Below are 25924 nucleotides of genomic sequence, written 5' to 3'. Positions count from 1 at the left end.
CTCTACTGGTTTTTTTGTTGTCTGCCAAGACTTCAGAAATAATATTTCCCGGTTAAATTCCAGACTAAATCTTTTCCACTATTTGCCATAAATGCAGACATTTCTCAAGGAATTGTGTTCTACATACACTTCCAATATGCTTGTTTCTCCCAACACTACAGTAACTTATTTTACTAATGTTTGCTTATAGTGTGTAAAAGTAATTCATGAGTCATCAGACACCACATTACAGTTCCTTCTAGAAAAGTTAAACAACATTGAAGCATGGCGAAAGTTATGGCAAATAAAGTCTATTGAAAATAAAAGTACACATATTAGTTTCACTCTCCAAACAAATGTCTACTAGTTGTACTCAATGACATTCAGCTACCAGAATGATTCTGTAAAATACTTTGGCATTCACCTTGCCAAAAGACTCACAGTTTTAAAAAAAGGGTACAAGTGAAAACTAAATTTTGTTGATTGTACCGTATTGTAAACCGAGTCACAAAACTATCTCTGAACAACAAGTTAATTATTTACAAAGCCATTCCTAATCTAACTTGAACTTTTGGTACCCAGTTACTGGGAATATTAACAAAATCCAATGTAATTATATAACATTTTCAACGCAAAGTTTTCACACCTCACAGATTTATCTTGGTCCATTCATTACAAATAACAATGTACAATCTCTCAACATACTGACACTCAGAGAACAATCTCAATTTATTAATCAAAACCCATCAAAATCATACACATGTTTTGTCAATTAACCTTTGAAACCACATTGGACACTTATATCCTGCTGACGTTTTTTAAAATTAGAGTTTTTTACAAAGTAAATCCTTCTAAGAGAAGTATAATAGAAAAGCAGTAACTGCAACCATTTTTCTAGATGTGGCTAAAGCCTTTGACAAAGTTTGCCATAGCGGCTTGCTGTATAAACTTGCACATACGATGATTCCCTGTCGCTATGTCAGATTGATACGGTCTTATTTACTAGACTGACAATTTGTTGTATGCGTAGGGGGAACAATCTACTTCACCAGAGACGTTGGAGTCCCCCAAGGAGAAGTGCTTTCGCCGTTCTTGTACACGGCCTACGTCAACGGTATGCCGCTGTCGGAAGGAGTCAAAACAGCTCTATACGCAGACGACACGGCATATTATTATGAATCCGGAAGTGTAGATTACGCGATCGAGAGACTCCAACGGCAGTTGGCTCTAGTAGAGCCGTGGCTCGATATGTGGAGAATCAAGGTCAACGGTGAAAAATCGATAGCAGTGATGTTCACATACAAGGCACGTGCTCCAATCAGGCAGCTGGAAATCTCAGGAGAGAAAATCCCCTTTGGGAAAACAGTCAAGTACTTGGGAGTAGTCCTGGACAAACGGCTTACCTTAGGAGAACATGCTAAATATGTGACCCAAAGGGCAAAGCCCGTCAGGGCCTCACTATACCCAGTACTGAACAGTGCCAGCCCATATTCACTGGCGACCAAATTGCTCATTTTTCGACTATACGTCCTGCCAGTTTTAACATATGCTTACCCGGCATGAGGAGCTTTGTTGAACTCCACGCTTCAAAAGAAATTAGAAGCCGTCCACAACATAGCGTTGCGGACGATATTTGGAGCACCGTGGTTCGTCAGAAACGTCACTCTTCGCTACGATGCGGGACTACACCACGTATCTGAAGTGGGAATGGCGCAGGCACGCAGACTGTTCGGGAGAGCGGCCGTGTCCGAACACGGCCATCTCCGGAACATCTGCTGAGAGGACCGTACTCCATAGGATATAAGAAAACGGCCTCATGACGTATTAAACGAACCACCGTGAAGCGCCTCTTCACAGTCCTCTTCTCGTACCGCCTGTACAAGAGTCAAAAAATGACAAACTAGGCTTAGGAGCCTCTATATCGCGTAACCTATAAATGGAAACCGCACGAAAATTCCGGCCGCGAAAGTGACCGTTTTCGCAATTAAATTTTGTTAAAACTATAGAACGTAGACAACACCCCACACCATCCCACGAAGAAACCACAATTTCATTTAGTCAGCATATGCGACTCCCTCTGGAGAACGGGGCGCATTTATCCCTCCAAATAAGTAGGGCTCCGGTAGGCGCATTCCTGCTAGCGTATAGGTTCTGGTACCGAAAGGACTGAAGGGGAATCACGCCGGGATTATTAGGCTCAAATGCTTAGTCTCTCACGATCAGAACCAGTAAATAAATTTCACGATGGTCCATACGGATAGGAACGCAAATGACCAAATCCGTCCATAAATAAAACTTAAAATTTATAACCGCCACTAAATAACCGATGAAATCCGCCCGATAATAGAAAGATACAGCAGCAAGGGACATTGTCTAGGCTCTGCGATTTTTTTCCTGTTTTGCCTCCGGTAACTACCGTTTAGATAATTCTTCAGAGGATGATATGTATGAGTGTAAATGAAGTGTAGTCTTGTAAATTCTCAGTTCGACCATTCCTGAGATGTGTGGTTAATTGAAACCCAACCACCAAAGAACACCGGTATCCGCGATCTAGTATTCAAATCCGTGTAAAATTATCTGGCTTTACTAGGACTTGAACGCTGTAACTCTCGACTTCCAAATCAGCTGATTTGGGAACTACGCGTTAACCACTAGACCAACCCGATGGGTAGGCTCTGCGATCTGGAGGGAGAAACATTGAAACTCCCGCCATCCTTGTGTTCCGTTCCGTAAGAGAAGTATGAAGTAAATAGGAGTTAACATTTACTGTTGAGGTTTTCACAAGTATTCAATTTTTTTATTAATGTCGCCGGTCGCACAGATAAATATCTGTAAAGTAATTAAAAATAATTAGTGGTTTTTTAATATATTAACGTAAATGTGATTTGAATTTTCATGTTCGTTTTTGTGTTGTATTACTTTGATCAAGAAAAGCTTTATTATTATTGTTAAATGCAAGCCCATTTAAAAAAAAAAAAAATTATGAATAGCAAAAGCTTCTAAGACATTTTCGAAAATGTCAGTAAATTCTTTTTTTGTATTAAACCACTTTCATTGAATGTTCAATGAAACCACGTTCATTGAATGTTCAATGAAACCACGTTCATTGAATGAAAAATTATTTATTAAGTCTGTTGTGCACCATCTTATTATTTATACATATAAAAATATATATGTATATATTTTTTCCACCAACATCCATCGTATATTAAAATATAAAACTGCATGTGTTGGCATCGTTGATCACGTCTACCGTTGTCAGAAAGGTATTTCGATTGAAAAGTGTGTTTTCGCTGGGGTATTCATTTTGTTTATCCTAGGTAAGAAATTTTATACTAATCTAAGACAAATTAATAGAATTTAAGTTTGATTTTCTTTGTATTGATGAATCGATAGTGTGGGCATTATCATGTGATGTCAATTCATTGCACGTAAATATTAATATTCCTTGATGCACCCTTCCAATGTTCATAATAAGACCTCGCAGAATTTACATTGAATTTTCATACCGATGAGTCTTCATTACTTTAAGCAGATGATAGTCCTTTTTAAATATTAAATCTGCCTGTTTTTTAGATTGAATGTAGCTTCCAATTTCACCAACTTCCATACATGATTGTGTCTAGTTTAGTTATGTTTTGATTTATTGTTGACCATCGGGTTATTTGTAAGTTTAATGGCACTCTGATTATCATTTAAGGGAGAGTTGGCTTTGAATTCATATAAAGTGCACAAACTTCCTTTAACTAGATGTCAAGCCTAACCTACCATTTGGTTGCCTCTATTGCAGCAACATATTTAGTTAGCAGAAGAGATTGATGCACATTTCTCTTATTTACTTTTAGATACAACTGGTCTGCCACAATATTAAACCCTTTGAGGACCAGACCTCTTTTGGAAATTTTAAAAATAAATTGCATGCTTATATTATTGTTGGCAAAAAAACTGTGTTGTGCCTTATGGTGAATAAGATTGTGCTAAAAAAATTATAACATTTTATATTACCATTATTTTTCAACATTTTTTTTTTTTGTTATTGAGGATTACCAAAGTACTATCAACTTCTAATTTGCCTGTGGTCATATCTTACCCAAATATGTTTCTAAAGATTAAAGAACCCAAAAACGGAAATAAAAAACCCCCCCAAAAAAATGAATGAAGTTACTGAACTCAAAATCAAGAAACAGTTTTATTATGGGAATCATGATTTTTAGAATTGCTGGTTTTGTGTTAAACCTGAAAATTTCATGATTTTTGGCAAGAAATGAACCTTCAGTATACAAATCACTATCAGATTGAACATTCCTTAGTTCCCAAAATCAATTTCAATTGGTGTCCGAATATGCTCATTTTGCATATTATAACAATTTACTAATAAATATTTTCAGAAAAAAGAAAAGAAAACACTAAGATGATATAAATGTAATATTACGATCCGAACTCACAAACAACTAAAAATAATGATAAATCCACAATGTTTTTGGTTCATCTATGTACTATGCAATGTACCAATAAGTACAGTATTGTAAAAAAACCTAAATTAAATAAAGCATTCATTTTCATTCTGAACAAACTATGATTTCACGGCCAACTCAAAGCAATAACAAAAGAACAATATTTATGTATTGCACAGATGTTCTTTAAATAAATAAACATTCTCTAAAAATAAAAACATAAACATTCAAGTTCAAAATAATTATTTTTGTTTACCTTTCAAATATTAATTGTGATGTCATGTGTGACTTTAAACAATAACAGTCATAACATCTATCAAGTGGATTGTTATGTCTGCCATGACAACCAAACATGTCATTTTTACACTGATAAAATTTTGCCAAATCGTCTTTCTTGCACAAAACCCAACTTCATTTTATCATAAAATCGTTTTATCAATCATTTTACCATAAAATCTAACTTGATGAAAAATCATCAAGTGGTCTTAAAAGGTTTAAGAAGAGTTACACAAGTCAATCTTAGTCACTTTGTTACTAACCAGCATCACTGTATGCCTCAGTTTTCTGCTTTTTGTTTTAATACATTTAATGCCATCTTCAGAAATAGATTTCAAATATCTGAAAATTCTTTTTACCCAATTAAAATGGGTCTGCATTGCTTGATTTTGTGTTCTAGATGCAATATTAAAGGAAAAACTTAAGTCTGGTGTTGTGCCTGAAGCTAAATCATTTAAACTTCCATCTTGTAATGTTTACCATTGGAGATTAGAGGAGAGTTTCCGGCCTTGAACTTGTCCAACCAAGTTCAAGTGGTAAAAATAACGGTGTACACCTGTACATTGTTATTTTAGCAACTGCTAAACATATATTTTTGTAGAATTATCTTTGCATTTACTGAGTGGTCCATTTTTATAAGTTTGTCTGTTACAGTAATCTTTATCCCAAGATAATTTTCCACTTCATGTGATTATAATACAAGTCGAGAATTTAACTTTGTTCTTAGGCTCATAATCTTTGAAGAAGGATCTATAATAAGACCTCATGAACATGAAATACCATCACAGTTTCTTAGTGTGATATATGCAAGGATCATTCTTGCTTTCTTCTAGACCTCACTGCTATAAGAAGTCTATTAATTATTTATACCAATACTTTTAAGCTTGTTTAAGCCTATAAAAACTTTTTCATAGTTGTACACTTTTTGTGTTCCATCTCATATCCTTAGGTTATTGCATGAAAACATTCTTGTTTACGTTGACCATTAAGGAAAGTATTCTTCAAATTAAACAGTTTTATTTTCCATCCTTTTTGTAATGAATAAGTGAAAAGTGCTGTGACTGTCTTTAAGTGGGAAACGGGGCTGAAATGTCAAAATAATCAGTCCCTGTATGTTGATTATAGCCCTTAGCAACGAGTCTTGCTTTATACTTAATGATATCATACAAATCAGTCTCAACAGCAATCACCCATCCACCGTAGACACTCTGGAGACTTAGGTTATTCAGTAAGGTCTTTACTCGGTATGTAGGAAAAATAACATTTTACTTGTCCAGAAAATAAACTCTATAACCACAGTCTGCATATCCAACATTATACTCTTAATGATTTTGTACTATTTTTTTTTCTTTTCTGGTTCTTAATCCAACCAAAAAATTCAGTTTTAACACTTTTCAGATGATTGATATTCACTTTTCTTTTCAAAAACGACTATTGTACTTTATTCTGTTGTAAGATTTTTGTCTTAAATTTTGTGATTAAATCTCTGGTAACATTATATCGCATCTAAATTGCTTCCATATAATTTTATTTTTAATTATTAAAGTTCTGCTTAATTTACATTGACTGCCAGTGGTTATTTATTGTGATGAGTTAAGCATCATGTGTATGTATAAAACTGACATCAAAGGCTTTAAGATGCTATCTTTTTTAACAAGTCATTTTAGTATATTTATTAAAATTGTAACAGATATGCACATTAAAGAAAAACTGGTTTGAGCCACATGCGGCTCACACAGCCTCCTGATATTCTTCATTTTTTGATGTGAAGTCCATGTGAGCCTTTGAGGATCACATGATTAATTTTAATATTATTTACAAAGTATTCTTGTACAAAAAGAAGGAAGTTATATTTATAACTCTTAAGGAAACTACCTATTTACATCTCTTAACTACTGTTGTTATTAGTTACATCATACTATGTTACAAAAAAACTATTTACAGAAAACTATAACATTACATCAATTCTATTCATCATTTCTATTACTTAATAAACAATTTTGTTATCAATTTTTCATTACAGAACTTTTACACAAAATCATGTTCAACAAAGTTTTATGAGATAACAAAATCGATCAGTTCATTTCAATAAAGCTTGAGAGTGCTGAGTTTAAGCAATCAACACAAAAAAAGGCATCGCCCTCAGAACACTTTTGTCATCACCTTTTTGATAGTTTTTGCCGAGTTTTCTCTGTCTTCTGTTTGCCTATTCATATTGTAGCAGCCACTGCACCCCTGTCTTGCTGTTGACTTCTTACCGTCAACATCGATCAGCCTATGCACTATTGTAGTCTCTCTTGTATATCCTTCTTGACTGACTTTAATTTGCATATTATGGTCAAACATCTGTAGAAAATGAAGAGTTGATTCTTCCCTAAATGTGGTGGTTTTCGTTGGGGGTTTCTGTTCTTTGTTAATAAGGATATGCGAAAACCAGGCTATGACAAAGAAAGGAATTATTTTTCATCAATGCACATCTCTTCCTGGGGATTTGTTGCATCTTGAAACTTTGGGAAAAGCAAATCGATTAGTTGTTGAACTTTGTACAGTATTTCAACTTATGGTGCATTTTCATTATTTGAAGCATGAAACATTCTCAGAAGAATCCCGAATCTGTTTCAGGACATTAGATTACTAACAACCTGATTAGAATACAACAGATTGCTTTATAATCAGCAGTTTACCAAGGCTCATTCACAAAATTATCCCAGAGAATCTTTTCATTTCATTTATATTGAGTGGATTCCATTTCTTCAATGTATTTTTTTAATTCCCGGTTGGTCTAACTATTTTCAAATTCAATATTTTGTTCTGTATAATCATTTGTCTCATTAACTAATAAATTGAAAATGTCATCATTCGTGAAAAATGCTTGATACACTTCTTGGGGATTGGTGTCTGTGACTTTGCTGTTATTTCATCATTAACGAATAGTGGAAAGGTGTAGGAAAAAGTAACTGAATTATCACTGGCAAGTCCTCATAAAATATCATGATATCTAAGTTATTAACTGCAGTTAGATTAGATGATTATCTCCTTCACTATTATAATTGTCTAGTTCATTGTTGAAAACATTTAATTTGAATTATTCTCTTCAAAGTTAACTGGAAATTTTTATTTGTTTATTGGGAAATTAACAAATTCATTTTATTTCAAACCTAAAAAAGTGTATTTTCCAATTTAAGGTTTTTGTGTTTTGCCCCACTTTTCTTAAAACCTAAGTAAGATAGAGGTCTGGGACCACTTTTATTCAATTTCTTGCAATTTGGAGTCATCTGCATTTACTTTAGTGAGGTTCATTAGCGTAACTTGTCTAGGTTTTACCCGTTCTTATAATTTACTACATGTTAGTGACACTTGTTCCATCATAAAAATGAAATTTAAACTTAATAAAATAATGTACCAAAACTTAAATTTCAATGTCCATTGAAATTTAAGTTTAAGTATAATTTAAATTTAAGTTTACATGCGTATGTAAACAGCTGGATTCATCACCTCATCACTGCTGCCAGCATGAAATTTTTTGAAAGTTAATGTTCATACAACTAACTGTAAGGTTGTGACTACACCTTCCAATATAAAAAAAAAATTCTGTTGTGTGCCCTGCCCTGCCCTGCCCTACAAGTTTCACGATGCGTTTTTGTAAGGATATGGATGTGAGCCATATGTAGTTCACATTACTCCAATTCAAAGAATCAGTGAGCCAAGGGCCATGTCATTGCCTCACAGACAATTTAATGTGAGCCACATATGGCACACATGGCAATCAATGTGATTAATATTATTCACCTCTTCTTGTGTTCTTATTTTTTTAATTAAGAAAGCTTGCATCAGTCAAATATAACTTCATCCAAGCCAATCCATAAAACATAAACCAAGAACAGACATTAAGGAATTACAAAAGAGGTGTTTATGAAGTCTTTCTTATGTTTTTTTTTTATTATATATATTTATTTTAATTTTTTTTTGTCTTTTTTTTACAGATAATGAATGGGCCTGTAAATAATACTTTAATTAATGAAGCTCTGCCTCTTAATAAAAATATTAAATTAGACACTAAACAGTATAATGTAGCAGAAACGATATGCGTTTTTTTACCACATCACATAACTGAAACTGATGCATCATCTGAGCATGTAAGCATTTTTTAATTTTTTTTTTTGTTTGTTTAGCCAACTGAAGACCATGAAACAATATTTTTTGCATTTTTCTCTTTCTTCTATATGTTTTATTTATTCTTCATTCTTTTGCTTTGTTTTTGACTTCTCTGAATGTGATTGTTTCTTCTTTCTGCTTCTCTTACAAATCCTTGGAACCTTTAATGGTTTTTTCACCATTGTTCTATATTGTAATATCTCCTTAAAATATTTTAATTTCATTTAAAACCATTGAAATCTATTGTTTTCCTTTCTTTTCACTGTAAATGTGGTTGAAAATCTGTTTTGTAAGTCTGTTAAAAGATCTATTTTTCTGATGGAATCTGACATTTTCTCGGTTTCATTGTATTTGTAAATATGTTTATTACTTCTTAATTTGCGTCCATTTTCTTGTATTCTTATTGGTCCTAGTATTTTTCTGAAGTTTTGACTTTTTTTCTATTGAATTTATTTTATCTGATTTCAAATTAGAGATGCTTCTGATGCAAACAGGTTCTCTGGTTTGTTTACCATATTTTAGTGCCCGATTTTGGCATCTACTGAGATGTTCTTTTTGTTGAAAATATCTTTTGTTAGTTGGTAGGCTAATTTTATTTATCTCATTTTTGTTTGATTAGATTTATCTAAACCATTAATTTGGATTTTATTCTTATATTTAAATTTGTTGACTGTTGAGGTTTTCATATTTTGTTTTTAGTGACTTGGGAGAATCTTGGTTGATTATGAATTCTGCCCTTTTGGAAGAAATCTTTAGCCTTATTTTCCCTGCAATTCATTTTAGATAGTTTATTGTTCTGCTGCCTTTTCAAAGTTCTCCAAGAAAGTTGTAATATCGTCACAAAGGCTAAGCGGTTAATTCCAATTCCTTTCAATTTCAGACCCAACTTTATTTATTGGTGTATTTCAACATCTTTCTTCATTTTTTATCTTTCTCTTTTCTCTAGAACACAGGTGAAAATAATTGATGGTAAACTATTCCCTTGTCTTACTTCTGTTTTAATTTCTAATTTTTCTGACACTCATGTGAATTCTGTTTCTGATTTTGTATTTGTAAGAGTCTGTTTAGTAATGTTAATTGTGTTGGGACGTGCAACAAATTCTTTTACGATGTTAAATATGAACTTCTGTCAATTGACTTATACGATTGGTATTTTGGTATGTTTGGTGACTTTTAAACTGTATTTATTTATTTAATTGAAATAGATGAAAAATCATATTAAAAAAAAGTACCGGTATATAACAAAATTATCATTCATAAGTTACAATAGCTTTTGATAAGGTTTAACTGTACTTAATCTAGTATTATAAATATCTGGTCGGCTACTGAACATAACGCCCAGTATGGTGCGTTATGAGGTGATTATGAGAATCGATTGAAACATGAAAATTATGCATAAGCCAAATCAATTGTTTTTAAGTTAGACGAAATATTATTTAAGTCGCATCTTTGCACAAAAGTCAAATCAATTGGAAGTAATTGAATATCAACTGATGTGTAATAGGTTTAAACAATTTCATATAATCTGCAAAAAATAAAAATAAAAATGAATAGCACGTATGAATAAACTAATGTAATTTTTAAATACTATGAAAATTTGGAAATCGAAATGCATGCTTTTTCTTACTCAACATCTCATGTAAATAGGCGTAGAGATAAAATGTTCAATTTTAACGTAGGGAATTCTGTTTGTTTAAGTGAATATATCCCAAGACAATAATTTATTATTAAATCCGCACTCAGCAAGTTTTTTAATATGTAATTTGATATTAACTACATCAAATGTACAATGAAAATCAGTGTAAATTGCATCAAGATAATTATCATCATTTATTGCATCGGCAGTATCTTCCATATATTCACACAAGTTTGTTTGAGTAGTTTTTCCAAAAAACATGTTCAGGAACTATATAAATTTCTTTATGTAAAGTGTGATTTTCATACAAATTAACTTGTCTAAGAGCTTCGCAAAAAATTGCATTGCTTCTTCAATATCATTCTCAGTTAAAATAATTTTTAACTGCAGCAATCATTATAATCAAATGTAATTTTTAGTTAAGGATAAATAATGATTTATCCTTAACTAAAATTACATTTGGGAGTGTATATTAACAATGGTTAATATACACTCCCAAATTTTTTAGCGAAAAAGTTCTGCAATATCGGCGCCCTTATTAGCATACTCATTTCAAAGTGCGTACAATGGAATAAGATCTACTGTTGCTATTTTTATTAGTAAATTTAAAAAAATTTTTGGAATCATCAGATAAAGTTTCCTGAAGTTCAACAGAATAATTTAATAATAAATCTTTACGACTATAAGTATTGCATACACTTTGTTTTTAAATAATTCTTAATAAATAGATTTGTATTGTTTTTGAAGCTTACAAAACTTTTTGTTATTAATAATTGCGATAATAATTTCACAAGAGAACTGCTTCAAAAATAACAATTTTTTTATAAGTAGTTTTGGTAAATGATTTTCAACTATATTATTATAGTGGTTGCCATGAAATATGGTGCTTGTGTTTAAACTGTTGTATCTTGGTTAAAAAAAATTGTAAAGAAAAATTAAGGTATTGTTTGAAACTGCAATTATTTTTTATCTATCATCTGGATTTTGCCGATTTTAGTTACCATCATTCATTTGAAAATTAGGGGCATGAGAAGCGGATAAGTCAGCTTTTTTTTTCTTTTTTTGAAAACATCAGCTTTGAATTGCTATGAAGTCAAAACCGATCTAAATAAAATTTTGTACTTTTGGAGGTAGATTAAACGATTGTTTCTCAATAATTATAGTTAAAATTTAGCCCAAAACTAGTATTATTTAAGTGTGCAGAGTTTTTTTTTTACAAGGCAGCCTATGTTTAGTGTCAATGAATATTTTGTGGAAAAAACACATCGTTGTAATCGTTAAAACAATTTGAATAAGATGACAATATTTTGAAAATAATGTATTTAATATTAAGCTTTTAATTGAGGTCAGAAAAGTATGAAAAGGTCATTCAAAAAGTACAGTTGCAACTAGTAGTTAAGCGTTTATCCTGTTTGTTGCTATAATGCAGACATGGTCTAATATTACCTTTCACACAGTTTTATCAGATTACTTTTTACTTCGTTAATATTATAAATTACAATTTTTGTAAATATTATTATTATTATACTGTTGGTGATTTTATTTTTACAACTATTCACAATATTTCTATCAATGATTCATCTATAAAAAGAATAACAGATTACATAGAGATATTAAAATCGTATTGGTAAATGTTATATAATTTATTATAATGCTGAAAATTTCTACAAAAATTAATGCCTGATATTAGTGGAAATATCTTTTTTCTACACCTAATGTTAACCAAAATTTGATTTCTTACTTGAAATGACCTGTAAGCATAAATAGTAGTAGTTTTGGGCTAAATCTTAATTACAATTATTAAGAAATAATTTATCTCCAAAAGTAGAAAATTTGTATCTATCGGTTTGGATTTTATAGCAATTCAAAATTGACATTCTCCAAAAAAAAAGTGTAAAAACTCTGCTTTCATGCCTCTAATTTTCAAACAAATGATTGTAACTAAAATCGGCCAAATCGAGCTAGCGCGAAAATAATTTTTTGATTGTACCTTCATTTTTATTGTGAAATTTTTTTAACTTAAGTGCAGTAGTTTAAACACAAATGGCATATTTCATAGTGACCACTGTAATACATAGTTGCAATTCCTCAGCAAAAATTTCTATAACATGATCAATATCAAATTCCAGTCAGGCATAGTATTTTTCTTATGCTACAAAATTGCATTTTCATGTTCCACACATAATGTTGAAGCGTATATGGTAACAAAAAATAAATAAATCTTATTTAGAATCTAACTCTCATTCATTAAATGTTGACTCTTACAAAATTTATATTTTTATAATCTGGTATGTGTTGATAGGATATAAGATAAGAATTGAAAGTCTTAGGCAACTTTATCTCTAAAGGTAAATTATATTTATCTCTATCAAAGATTTCACCATAAGCAATATGGACACTAATGTTTGTAACATTAGAAATAACTGAATCAGGAGAATTACCACAACAGTTAACAAATTATTTGATTGTAAAAGATTAAAATGTATAGAAAAATCTGTAAAGTGAATAGCAGCATTTTTAACATTTAAATTTGGATGATAAAATTTGGTGTAAGAAATTTTCTAGGTTTTCCCATACAAAACCTGGCCCATTAAAGTGATTATTAATAATGATAATTATTAATTATATCTATTAATAATGATAATTTGACTGTAGCTGCCCTGTTAATGTGTGTAGTAAGTAAATTAGAGATAATAATTATTTTTATTTTATAAATTATACAAAAAATCATAAACATTTACTTTGAAGAATTCATTTTTGTTTTTTGTTGCAGCAAGTACATTTAGTACAACCTAAAGAGAAAATGGTTGATATGATTAACAGTGATATACCAAAAGATCCTTTAGAAATTGAAGAGATCAACTTAGTTGAATCAAAAAATATAAAAGTTGAAATTGAAGTGGTAAGGGTATTAGATCTTGCATACAGTGGAACACCAATTATCTGGATGGACTTTTGCAAGGCCAAATCTGGGTAACTGGAAAAGATAATTTAAAAAACATTTACTGTAGACGTAAATGGGTAACATATGTACAATGCAAAAAAAAAATAAAATGTAAAAAAATACAGTGTTTGGAAAATTTACGTTTATTAGTTTAACAAAGACCGTATATATATCTTTTTGTTAAATGAATTGCTAAAAACTTAGTTAAAAAACCCAGTAAAATAAAGGTTCCTGTCGAAGCAGAAATTTATTTGAATATTGTTTAAATTTTTCAAATATTGTTTTAGTTTTTTAAATTGCCTAGCCTGAATTTAAGCAGTCCAGTTAGTTGGACATCTAGAAAATTGGAGTCCCACTGTATTATCTTTTCGTTATCTATTATAAATTTTAGATTACATACATAAAGTTCATTTCTTAACTCATTCATATATTTAGCCCACCAGTTTGGTCTAGTGGTTAACTCATATCAAATCAATTGTTTACAGCTGATTTTTGAAGTTAAAGGTTCTCAGGTTCAAATCCTAGTAAAAGTTAGTTGCTTTTATATGGATTTAAAAACTAAACCGTGGATACTGATGTGCTTTATTGGTTGGAGTTCAATTAACCGTATGTCTCTGGAATGGTGCACCTGCATATACAAGATTACAGATTGTTTACATGTCATACATATCCTCATCTCATTAGGCCATGGTGGGGTAGCTTTATTGTTCACTAGTAGGAACAAATTGCAATGTACACATTAAGAGAATTATATATATATATAAATATATTTAATAACCTTTGATAACATTTGGATTCATTGCCTTCTTTCTTTCCATGCTACTTCTACACTGTAATTTGTGATTAGTTGTTACTTCATCATCATTTTTCCTGTCTTATCTCGCTGCACAGATTTCATTTTTATTTAATTTCTTTTGCAATATATCTTGGAATACTGTGCCTGTATTTCGCTTTCTCAAAGCTAGAGCAAGTTCAGGGGCAATAATAATTGTAAGTGTAAATACAGTAATCTTTTTCTAACAGGTTACTAGTTATTAATACTGTCATGACTTTTAGAGTTATGATAGTATTAGTGGTGTAGCCATGATTAGGGTGTTTTTTTATAATTTCTGTGTCTGCAACTACATAAACTATCAAGTTATGTATATAAAACCAGTTTCTGATTCTGAAATAACACATGACTTAATGTCAAAGCATGCCCTTTTTGTTCTGAATAACTGAATGAACTGGAAATTTAGCCTACCTTTCCAGTAAACTTTCATTAGTCGTTAAAGTTTTTTTCAGGTGTATATATTTCTCTGAATCTGTTAACAAGATAGTCAGCAATCAGTTTTATTTTTCGGAGATGGATTACTATTAATATCATCAATAAAATGGAGGAAATGTGACAGAAGTTTTTCTCTTACGGGATAGAATTTTTTTAAATCCAAGAGTTGTAAAAAGTAGCTAGATTCTGTAGTAACTTTCAATCAGTGGCTTCCAAATAATTCCTGATAGCATATATACAGCTACAAACAAAAACATCTCATAATTATCAGTCTGTTTCACAGGTGAAACCTCAAAAAGTGGTTTAGTATTTCTTTTTTTTTTTTTAAGAAATTTTTTACAAAGATTAATCTGCTTCACTAGAATATCAATTAATTTATTAGTAAAAAATAACCAGAATAATGAATATACATTGTTAAGAGTGATCAGTAGGGAAGTTTATTCCTGGAGTACCAGCAAATATTTGTGCGTTGCAAAGCTTTGTGGTAATATCATACATCAGTCATTGCGAACCCAATGTTTTGTCTTTTTTTAGCAACTGATATTCGAGGTCTTTTACCTATCTGAGCAGGAGGATGTAAATCCTGTTCTTCATCATGCTCATCATTGGGAATATCCTGAAGAAAATGAAAATCACTGTTTCTCATTGAAACGCTACTAGTTATTAAAATCATTTGAAAGTTGTTATATCAGTATCATTTACACATATTGAACAAACCATGTTGAACTAATAAATATCATTTACAATATCTAATATTTTAAAACATTAGTAAATGATTCAAATAATAAAACAAATATTACATAAAAAATTACTAAAGTTAGGTTATATTAAACAATTTTGTTGTTTGTTATTTACATATGGTCACATTCACAGATACAAGCAATTGGAAATAAAAATATGATTGAAAAATTACATAAAAATAACAGTAAAATTATGAAAACGATTAAAAGAACACAATAGATTATACAAAGAAATAATAAAAATAACACAAACACAACTTATGGAGCAATCAAAACGATGAAAACAAATGCATAGTATGCATAGTAACACCTGTTCAGAATGGTGGGAAACAAGACAGAATAGAGTAACATGCTACCAGCGCTTCAATGTTAAATTAGTGTAAAAGTGGAACTAGACTCGCACGTGTTAGTAACCCATCAACATACAGAATAAAACAGGTCAATTCATAATGAAGAATTATTGAATCACTGGCACTTTTCAGCAAAAACGTGGTTGACCAAATATTTCGTCTGGGCACCTTTTAATGACGCGTTATTTCATCAAAAAATCATTTATGCGTTAAATAACTAACTATTAATATCAGTATTTGGTGTCATAGGTTTACACGAATTATGTTTGGTTGAATTGTAGTTTTAATCTGTTCGGGTATGAAATATTTCTTCTATAGTTTTTCCTGGAAACCTAAAATATTTTGCAATTCTTCCTCATAGTAAATGAGATGTTCTTTGATGTCGTCTTGTGTTATTTTCATTTCTTGTATGTCTTTCAGTTTTTAGATTTTTAAAGTGTATAAATAGCCTGTTACGGCTCATTCTTTGTAGATGATCATAAAATACAATTCTTTTTTTTCTGTAAATCTGATATTTTCTCCATGTTCGTGTAGAGTTCATTATTGTGTCTTCATTTCTGTCTTTGATGAACTGAAAGAATTTTTTTTTAGTATTCTTCATTTCTTTGTCGATTAGAAGTTTGTTGACAAATGTCAGATGTTCAGTTGGATATAGAGCTTCCGATTAAATGAATATATACAGTAGTGCTAAGTTTTATATTCATTAATATTAATTTTTTACTGCAGTTGTTCTTAGTTATTCGATAGGCTAACCATTTAACTGATTTTGGACCTAATGGCTTCTTTTACAGTGTTGACTTCAATAATCTCCCCTGGGTTTTTGATTTTTCAGTTTCATTCATTTTCAGTATGTTGTTATTAGTATTTTAAACAGCAGATTAAATATCATTATTAGAAATTTTATAGAGTTTACTTTATAATGTAGTAATAATAAACGGGAAATTTAGAACAGTATGGTTTATATTAGTCATTCTGAAAAATGTTCATAATTTATACCACAGTTTGACAAAGTTAAAAATATTATCCGTAATATAAAAATATTATACGCATGGTATAATCATATACTATTTATTAATCTTTATTTCTACAGTAACCACAGGTTTACACCCACTTAAATTTACTCATGTATGATAATGAGTATTGTAGCATGCAGAAAATGACATGCTTGACCAGGAGTCGCACCCAGGACCTCCTGATGAGATATTAACTACTCTGCCACAGAGATCAGCATGAAACAATGACTTTGACAATAAAACAATTATCATTTTCATTCAGTCACTTATTTTTGGCTTGTTTGCTGACTGGTAGAGATTGATTTTATTTTTTTTTACAGTCAAAGGAAGTATGCAGTTTGCAGGAAATGTTTATTATTTCTGCATATATTCCTGTATAAAGTTTAATATCAAATCTTGGTGCTCCCGTAAAACCAGATGATTTTTTAAGATAGAAAATTGGGCTGTCAGATCATTATCTGGTGTTTAAAAGTGAATCGTGTAGACCTATATTTAGAAAATTAAATAACTTATTCTATCCTTGTGTTTTATATTTATGAATGGGCAATCTTTACTTGTTCTTAAGAAATAACAATATCTATCTAAACTGAACCAGACAACTACTGTTTTCTCATAATTTGTCTTATTCTGCTTCTGAATTGCTGAATCATTTGAAAAATCTTCTCAACAATTTATTTAAAATACAATTAAAAATTCTCTTTTACAGAAATAACATTCCTCTGTTGATGAATTTTTAAATAACACTAATTACAAAAAAAAGCACAATTTATCTGCATTCCGATCAACATGTATTTAAATATATGCTCAAAATAATTTTCAATAGCACCCTCTGAATTTTGAATTATCTTTTTGTGATTTTTTCTGTTTAAATATTTTCCTTAACATTATTTCATGTGTTTTTTCTATTAATAATCTGTTTTATGATGATGTGATATAATTATATAATAGTATTATTAAGTTCCAGTCAGAATAAAGAAAGATTATTTATTGACTATTAGTTTTCACATTTTGTAAGGTTTTTTCTTTTATCTTATTTTTAAAGGACTCTGAGATATCACTAAATAATGAAGTTTTACCGCATCTTAATCTTAAAATGGAAACCAATGAACTTGAAATAAATGATTTACACACGGTGAAGACAGAGGAAGTGATGGAATTTTCTGCGGGTCATGTAAGTATAATTATTGGATATTGTAACAACCATGATTTGTCTCTTATTAATGTAATTTGTGTGCGTGTGTGTGTGTGTGTGTGTGTGTGTGTGTGTGTGTAGCTGTTTCAGTATGTTCTGTTATAAAAAAAATCATTTGTAATTCTATTTATTTTTAGTTAATTGATACCGACTTAATAAGTTATGCGTGAATGAAAAATGGTTAAAGTGAAAGGGCAAAAGTGTTGTTTTTAAACTTCACTGATTTCTGAGATGTGTGTATTTTAACTTGTCGATAGAGTTCTCATTTTAATAAGATCTGGGTAATTGGTTATTAATTGTATTCACTTGTCATATTTGAATATTTATCAGGTTAGCAACTAAAACCTGACCTGATACAAATTAAATACAGTTTGACATTTTATTAATGAAATGAAAATAAGATAAAATTTAATTCTGTATTTACATTAGGAAATGTTAACATATTTACCATACTATTACAAAAGATATTTGAAGTTAGCACCCTGTGGAGCTGATGCTGCAGTGCTAAAGTAATCATTCTTAGATTCACCTGATGCAAAATGTTGTCAATAACTTCAGTTTTTTTTAATTGTGAACCTTTTATTACTTTTTTATTGTGAACTTTTTTATTGTGCCTTCAGTTATCAATAGTGCAATTTCAAAAATATATGTGATAGTAGTGTAGAGGGTTTTATGTTTGTGCAGCATTATGCTATAAAAAGTGCATATTCAAAAATAGACATTTAAAAGCTTTTTAATTTCTGCATAAGAACTCCATGAACCTATAACTTGGTTGCCCAAAGGAATAAAACACATTTTAGGTCTCTTATGAGACTAGCTATCTAATCAGAACCAGGACCCTTCAGGGCTCATCAGCCCAGGTGAATCTCAGAGCCAACTCAGGGGCTCCTCAAGGCCTACCCCATGGCTGCAGACATCACTTCGCTTGCCATTCCCTCCGGGACTTTATCTTTTCAGCTTTATGGATCAGGAGTACACCTGCTTCCTCATTGCTGCCTATCCAAGCAAGCCCAGACTAATGACAACTCCACAGAGGGCTTCTGTCACCCCCCTTGCTTTCCGATCTTCCTGCTGAATCACCCCTGCTACGTATTGCAAGATCAGCGTGTACCAATTCTTGTTCGTAAGCATCCTTCCTATGATGTTCTCCACACTCAGTGGCACCACCAGCCGTTCACATACCTGATGGTCATGATTCAACTTATTCCATTAGAAAGCCCTCCTTCTTTTCTTGCTTCCTTAGCCCAAAGTGTCATCCTAGCAAATTCCTCAAGTGCTCTCCAGTTGCCTTCCAAGTTCAGCATATACGCACATGTCACATTTTCTGGCTCTAGGCCACTACTGCCAGCATGTCCACAGTGCTCTTCCACTCCGGAAAGTAGAACAGCATATGCTCTACTGTGTCCCAGATATCACAGTACATACATTCAGGTGATTCCCGCCTGTCAATACCATACAAGTATGAGTCAAAATTGCCATGACCCATCATTTAACTGTGTAACATATAACTCAAGTCACCAAGTTTTCTCTTATTACATACTGCCAGGTCTGGTATTAATCTTCTCATCCAGGCTGCTTTCTCCGCCATACTCCATCGTTCTTGCCAGATACGCAAGTGCCCAATTTATATATATTCCCCATTTGAATTTTAATAATCGAATGATTTTTGCAGAGATATAAGAGCACCACATAGCACTTCCCAAAACCGGGGCACTCCTGGGGCACCCCGTTTGTTACCAGTTGATAGTAATGATTGGTCTAGCCTCCCATGAGGAGCTCGTATACCTGACCACCCTAGCCTCAGATGCAGTCCCAATGGGAAGCCCATTATGTTAACAGAAATTTTTAAAATTTATTTAATATTGTATTATTTTGTAATATTATTCATTCAACTCCTATGAATCATTCAGTTCAAACACAGCTCACACAGTGATAGGAGACTCACAGTTCATTAATTTAATTCATTAAAGATTGTGCTTCAACCGGCAAATCTTGCCAGTTTCCTGTAATTTTGCAATTGCCTTTGTTGCTAAGGCCTAATTTTACATTCTTATTCTCAAGCAAAGGCTGGGTAATTGGTACGTTTTTAAATCTCTGTAAGTGTGGTAAATGTTTAACTATTTATTTTAATTCAAATAGTCGGGCGTTAAACCCATGCTTGTAAAATCATAAGTACATTACACAATAGAAGATCCATATCCTCATTTTTATTAGTTTATTTATAAAAACATCTTTGGAATCATTAGATAAAGATTCCTCAACTTTAACAGTATAATTAAAAAAATTCTTAATAATAAGTAGATTACATTGTTTTTGAAGTTTATGGAAGTTTTTCTTAATAATTGGCATAATAAATTCACTAGAGAACCGCTTGAAAATTACATTGTTTTTGTATGTATTTTTGCTACATGTCGATCAACAATATTATTAATAAGTAGTTGCAATTCCTCAAAAAAATGACTGTATCAGTGATTAATAACAAATCCCAGTCATGCATGCAATTTTTCATATGCTACAAAATTCAGTTTTCATGTTCCACGCACAAACTTTAAGTTTACGTGACAATATAAAAAATAAATATTATTTATAATCAAACTCTTATTTAGTAAATGTTGAATATTATAAAATTAATATTTTTATATATGGTAAGAATATATGAGGTATAAGACTAGAATTCAGAATCTTAGGTAACGTTATCTTGAAGGTAAAAGATATTTATCATGAAAAACAATTTCACCGTAAGCAGTATTAACACTGATGTCAATAAGATTAGGGAAAAAAACAGAATTTTGAGAATTACCGCAGGAGTTTGAACAAATTATTTGATTGTAAAAGATTACAATTTATAGATTACAATACCTCCTAACATTTGTAAGGTGACTTAAATTTTTACCATTTAAATTTGTATGATAGCATGTAGCAAAAGAAACATTTCCTAGGTTTTCTCGTACAAAACTTGGCACATTAAAGTCACATAATAATAATAATTTAACTGTGGCTGCACTGTTTTTGTGTGTGGTAATCAAATTAGATATACAATTTATTTTTATTTTATAAACTGTACAATAAATCATAACCATATTTACTTAGTAGCATTAATTTATAGTTTTTTTATTGCAGCAAATAAATTTAGTACATCTGAAAGAGGAACCGCTTGACATTATGAATGGTAGTATTGAAAAAGATCCTTTAGCAATTGAAGACACCAACAAATCAGAAAATTTAAAAGTTGAAAATGAAGTGGTAAGATTGATAGATTTTGAATACAGCGGAACACAAATTATCCAAATGGAGCTTGCTAGGCCAAATCTAGATAATTGAAAAGGATAATTTAAAACAGGTTCATCATATATACTGCACATATCATTCTTTGTTTAATGGTTAAACACTAAGTAAAAAAATAAAAAGTAAAGATATTTTTGTAAAATTAAGAAGAAATTTTGAACATATGTACAATGTATGAAAAAAGAGATACAGTAATATGGTACAAAAAATACAAGGTGTAGAAATTTGCTTTTATAATTAGTTTTACAAAGGCCGGCTTTTGTTAAATGAATTTCAGAAAAGGCAGTTAAATAACCCAGTATAATAAACATTGATAAAAATATTCCTGTTGAAGCAGAGTTTGAATAGTCTAAATTTTTCAAATTATGCACTAGTTTTTTTTAAAATTGCCTGTCTGGATTTAAGCAGTTCAGTTAGTTGGACATCTGGATAATTGGTGTCCCACTTTTCATTATTATTATTATCTAGTATATAAATTTTGGATTACAACCCAATTATTATTATTATTTCTGATTATTCTTCTTTAGGAGAGCGCATGACTTTAAGCCAATTATAGCTTTACTTACTTCTTTTTTCTTTCCAAAACCTCTTCATCCACTCACTATGTTTTTTCCTCTCCACTGTCTTTTTCAATTGACTTTTTTGCAATTCATTCAGAAAAAACATATATGACACTTATGCAGGATGAGTGAAGATAGACTCACTAAGGAAATTTTCAACATTGTCAAGGCAAGTAAATAAAAGTCCATTTGGTTGAAAGAAACAAAAGATGACCTGGAACGACTAAACATCTCAGAAGAAGAAATCAAGAACAGAAGGAAATTTAGAGATGAAATCAGAAATAATAAAATTGAACAAGAGCAAAAAAAGAAACAATAGGAAGAAAATGGACAGTGGAGAGGAAGAAACATAGCGAGTGGATGATTCTTTTTGTGATTCAAGTCACAATCCCCAAAAATCTCAACTCATATTATATATAAACTTAATTTATTTTCTATTATTGAAATTGTATAACCAATAGGTATATTTGAGTACATATAAGTTATGTCGAAGCTAATCATTGTAGTTCCATTATTAATAATTATTTTAACTTATTTAATTTATTATTTCATAATATTCAGCATGTTCCTTGAAAGGATTCCAGAACACTGATTAGCTTCCATTAAAGAACCCATTCCTTGATCCATCAGGGTTTTTTTGTAGAAAAACACAACTCAAAGAATGAAACTTATGACACTGATGCATGAATAGTTTAAAACTGACAACAATAGATTTAGAGTAGTAACATACACAACCAATAATGTGAATATATATATATATATATATATAAAGATGTGAATATATATATATATATATAAATAACTTGACCCACCAAGTACAGAATAAAATTAAATTAGGTAGGATGACACTTACCTTATATCATTATATATACACAAAAGAGTACTTTCACGATTTTCTCACATCTTCAGTTGATACAATGTTTTTATTGTTCACGTAAAATTGCATATTATAAATGCACACCATAAACAAAATAAATACAATAAAACAGAATTTGCTAAAACTTAAGATATAAAATTTAAAATCAAAATTAAAAATTCCGTATATAAAAATATATTGTCAAATAATACAGAATCTATTTAAAATCCTATACAGTAATATAATATTGGCTAGCCAAATCACACAATAAATTCATTCTTTTTAACATATTTATCATTTTAATTTTTAATTATTATTTTTATTTGACAACATATTTTTATATATGGATATATTTAATTATAAAAAAAAGTCTAAAAAAATGATATCTGGGAGATGTAGGTGGCAATCCAATTACCCCTCCTGTATGATCCAACATCCAGGGAAGGATTGTTCAGGAACATGTTAACATCTCGATAAAAGTGCGGTAGAGCACCATCTGTTTGGAAACTGTATCCTGCAGAGATATGAGGAACAGCAAAGTTTTCAAGCGTATCAAGGTACATGTGCCTTGTTATAGTGGGCTTCATGAAAAAACAGACTGATGATGACATTTTTGTTCCGTAATAATCAGACATTGATTTTTGGTTTGTCACTTTCATATGTGCAATTATAATTATTAGTTATTTTTTATTTTACAGGTTACTATTGATAAAGGAATCATCAAGGGAGGTACCAACCATTGTATTACTTGCAAATGTGTAAATAATTCTGTACATGATGGAATTATAAAAAAAAAATCCAGTGAATGTAAGTGTGCATATGGTGATGTAACGACAGAAGAAAGTTTAGTCAAGAATATAAGTAGTGAGAACAAGTTTATCCAGAAAGGAAAGAAATTGGTTTGTGAATATTGCGATGGAAGATTCGGATGTAAATGTTATTTAAAGAGACACATTAACTTTCATGGTAAAAAGAAAAAAAATAATAGTAACGTTTGTGAAAAATCTCTTATTCGTGATAGTGCTTTAAAAACTCACCTTACTACTCATAATGAAGAGGAAAATTATGTTTGTAACTTTTGTCAAAAGTCATTTATTCGTAAAGACACTTTAAAGACACATATTAATTTTCATACAAAAGAGAAAAATTATGCTTGTTACGTCTGCCAAAAGGTTTTTTATCAGCCTTCTGATTTAAAGAAGCATATTAATTCTCATACAAAAGAGAAAACTTACGTTTGTAACTTCTGCCAAAAGGTTTTAACTTGTTCTTCTAGATTAAAGGCACATATTAATATTCATACAAAAGAGAAAAATTATATTTGTAACATTTGTCAAAAGTCATTTAATCATAAAAACACTTTAAGGACACATATTAATTTGCATACCAAAGAGAAAAGTTCTTCTGGATTAAAGACGCATCTAAATATTCATAACAAAGAGAAAAATTGTATTTGTAACTTTTGTCAAAAGTCATTTTATCGTAAAGACAGTTTAATGAAACATATTAATCTTCATACAAAAGAGAAAATTTATGTTTGTAATGTCTGCCAAAAGGATTTTTATCATCCTTCTGATTTAAAGAAACACCTTAAGATTCATAAAAAAGAGAAAAATTATATTTAAAAATTTTTTCAAATGTTTTTTTTAATCAAAATTTTTGTTTAAAATCATATTTAAATGTTCATACCAAAGAGAAAAATTATATTTGTATTTTTTGTCAAAAGTCATTTTATCGTAAAGACAGTTTAAAGACATATTAATTTTCGTGCAAAAGAGAAAAATAGTGTTTGTAACTTCTGCCAAAAAGATTTATCAGCCTTCTGATTTAAAGAACATTAATTTTCATACTTCTGGCAAAAGGTTTTTAATAATCTTAATAGTTTAAAGAGGCATTTACACACCAAAGAGAAAGATTGTTTGTAATGTTTGCCAAAAATCTTTAAAGAGAGTTATATTTTAAAAAGAAATCTCAATAATATTCAAATTAGAGAATCTTTATGATCATTGTAAACTTTATATTGAGAAATTTAATTAAGGAGAAAATATTAATAGCATTATTTCAAATATACATAATTTACTACAAGTATAATAAAATTTATCTAATGCTTATAATTTAATGTTAATTTTTTTTTATTTTTGTACCGCCATTCTTATTGATGTAATATCACCATTAGATACTGCATTACAGGATGAGATGAAATTGCAATTTTGTAGAATGGAGAAAAGTGCCATACCTGATCTGGATTTGAATTCAGGACATCCAGATTAAAGGCCGAGACACTAGAACTCTACTACGTAGCCTATAAATTACTTAAAGAAAAAAATTTTTAGATTTATACAGGTGATTCAAAGAAACAGGAAATTTAAAAAATTAAATAACTAATGAAAAATTTTTTTTAGAAAATGAATTTTATTTCATGTAATTGTAAAAATGTTGCCATTTTAGGATACATACATTTTAGTTTATTTTTTAAAGATGACATCTTGCAGGTGACCACAGGTAAACACTCACACAGTCTCTTCATTAAATTGTTCACGGTTTGACGTAACATGTCAACTGGAATTTCCGCAATTGCTTCTCGGATCTTTGCCTTCAGTTCTTCTGTTGTAGCAGGTCTGCTGTGGAACACTTTTAAGGTGACCCCGCAAAAAGTAATCGCAAGCTGAGAAATCAGGCGATCCGGGAGGCCATCTAATGTCACCGTTTCGTGAAATGACACGTTGTCCAAACAATCGGCGTACAGCTGCCATTGATATTCGTGCAGTATGTGACGTTGCTCTATCTTGTTGAAACCAGGCTGTGTTAAGAATCTGTGGAAATCTCTGTTGTTCCACAACAAAGGTTTCAAGCACGGCTATGTAACGAGCCGACGTCACCGTAATCACAAGACCGTTGTCATAATAATATTAATATATTCTAGGTACTTCTGTTTTAAGGAAAGATTTGAGTTTAGTTAGGTTAGGTTGATGTATGTTTGAAATTGTACTTAACAATATTTTTCTTATGTAAAACATGAACATTGAAAGTGATATTAAAACAATACAGTGATATTTATATACGACTGCTTTATACCTAAACTTTTAGCTCGTGAATCCTGCGTGCTTGAGCGGCTTGGAATTAAACCTGCTTCAACGAGTTTCTGTCGTCCAGCAGGAGACCATCGTCATCATAAGCCATGATGCGACACCTGCTGAGCAATCTCAGTCTCAGAAGT

The 25924-nt window shown here is 30.7% G+C and overlaps 1 protein-coding gene across 2 annotated transcripts; it reads left to right on the top strand.

Annotated features, from left to right (window-relative positions):
* The first annotated feature begins 3052 nt into the window (after positions 1–3052).
* On the top strand, positions 3053–25594 carry LOC142333903 (uncharacterized). Of its 2 annotated transcripts, none has more exons than XM_075381497.1 (6): positions 3053–3299; positions 8693–8845; positions 13274–13402; positions 17857–17985; positions 21127–21346; positions 23406–23540. In XM_075381497.1, the coding sequence occupies exons 2-5, from the start codon at positions 8696–8698 to the stop codon at positions 21325–21327; spliced, it is 609 nt and encodes a 202-aa protein (XP_075237612.1). In that variant the 5' UTR covers positions 3053–3299; positions 8693–8695; the 3' UTR covers positions 21328–21346; positions 23406–23540. The 2 variants fall into 2 exon arrangements, with proteins under 2 accessions (XP_075237612.1, XP_075237611.1); XM_075381496.1 differs by having other exon boundaries at positions 3063–3299; positions 21127–21249; positions 23406–25594.
* The last annotated feature ends 330 nt before the right edge of the window (positions 25595–25924 follow it).

The sequence above is a fragment of the Lycorma delicatula genome, chromosome 13 (assembly GCF_047948215.1).
Source record: "Lycorma delicatula isolate Av1 chromosome 13, ASM4794821v1, whole genome shotgun sequence".
Taxonomy (NCBI): Eukaryota; Metazoa; Arthropoda; class Insecta; order Hemiptera; family Fulgoridae; genus Lycorma; species Lycorma delicatula.
This window is presented reverse-complemented; position numbering and strand designations above follow the sequence as displayed.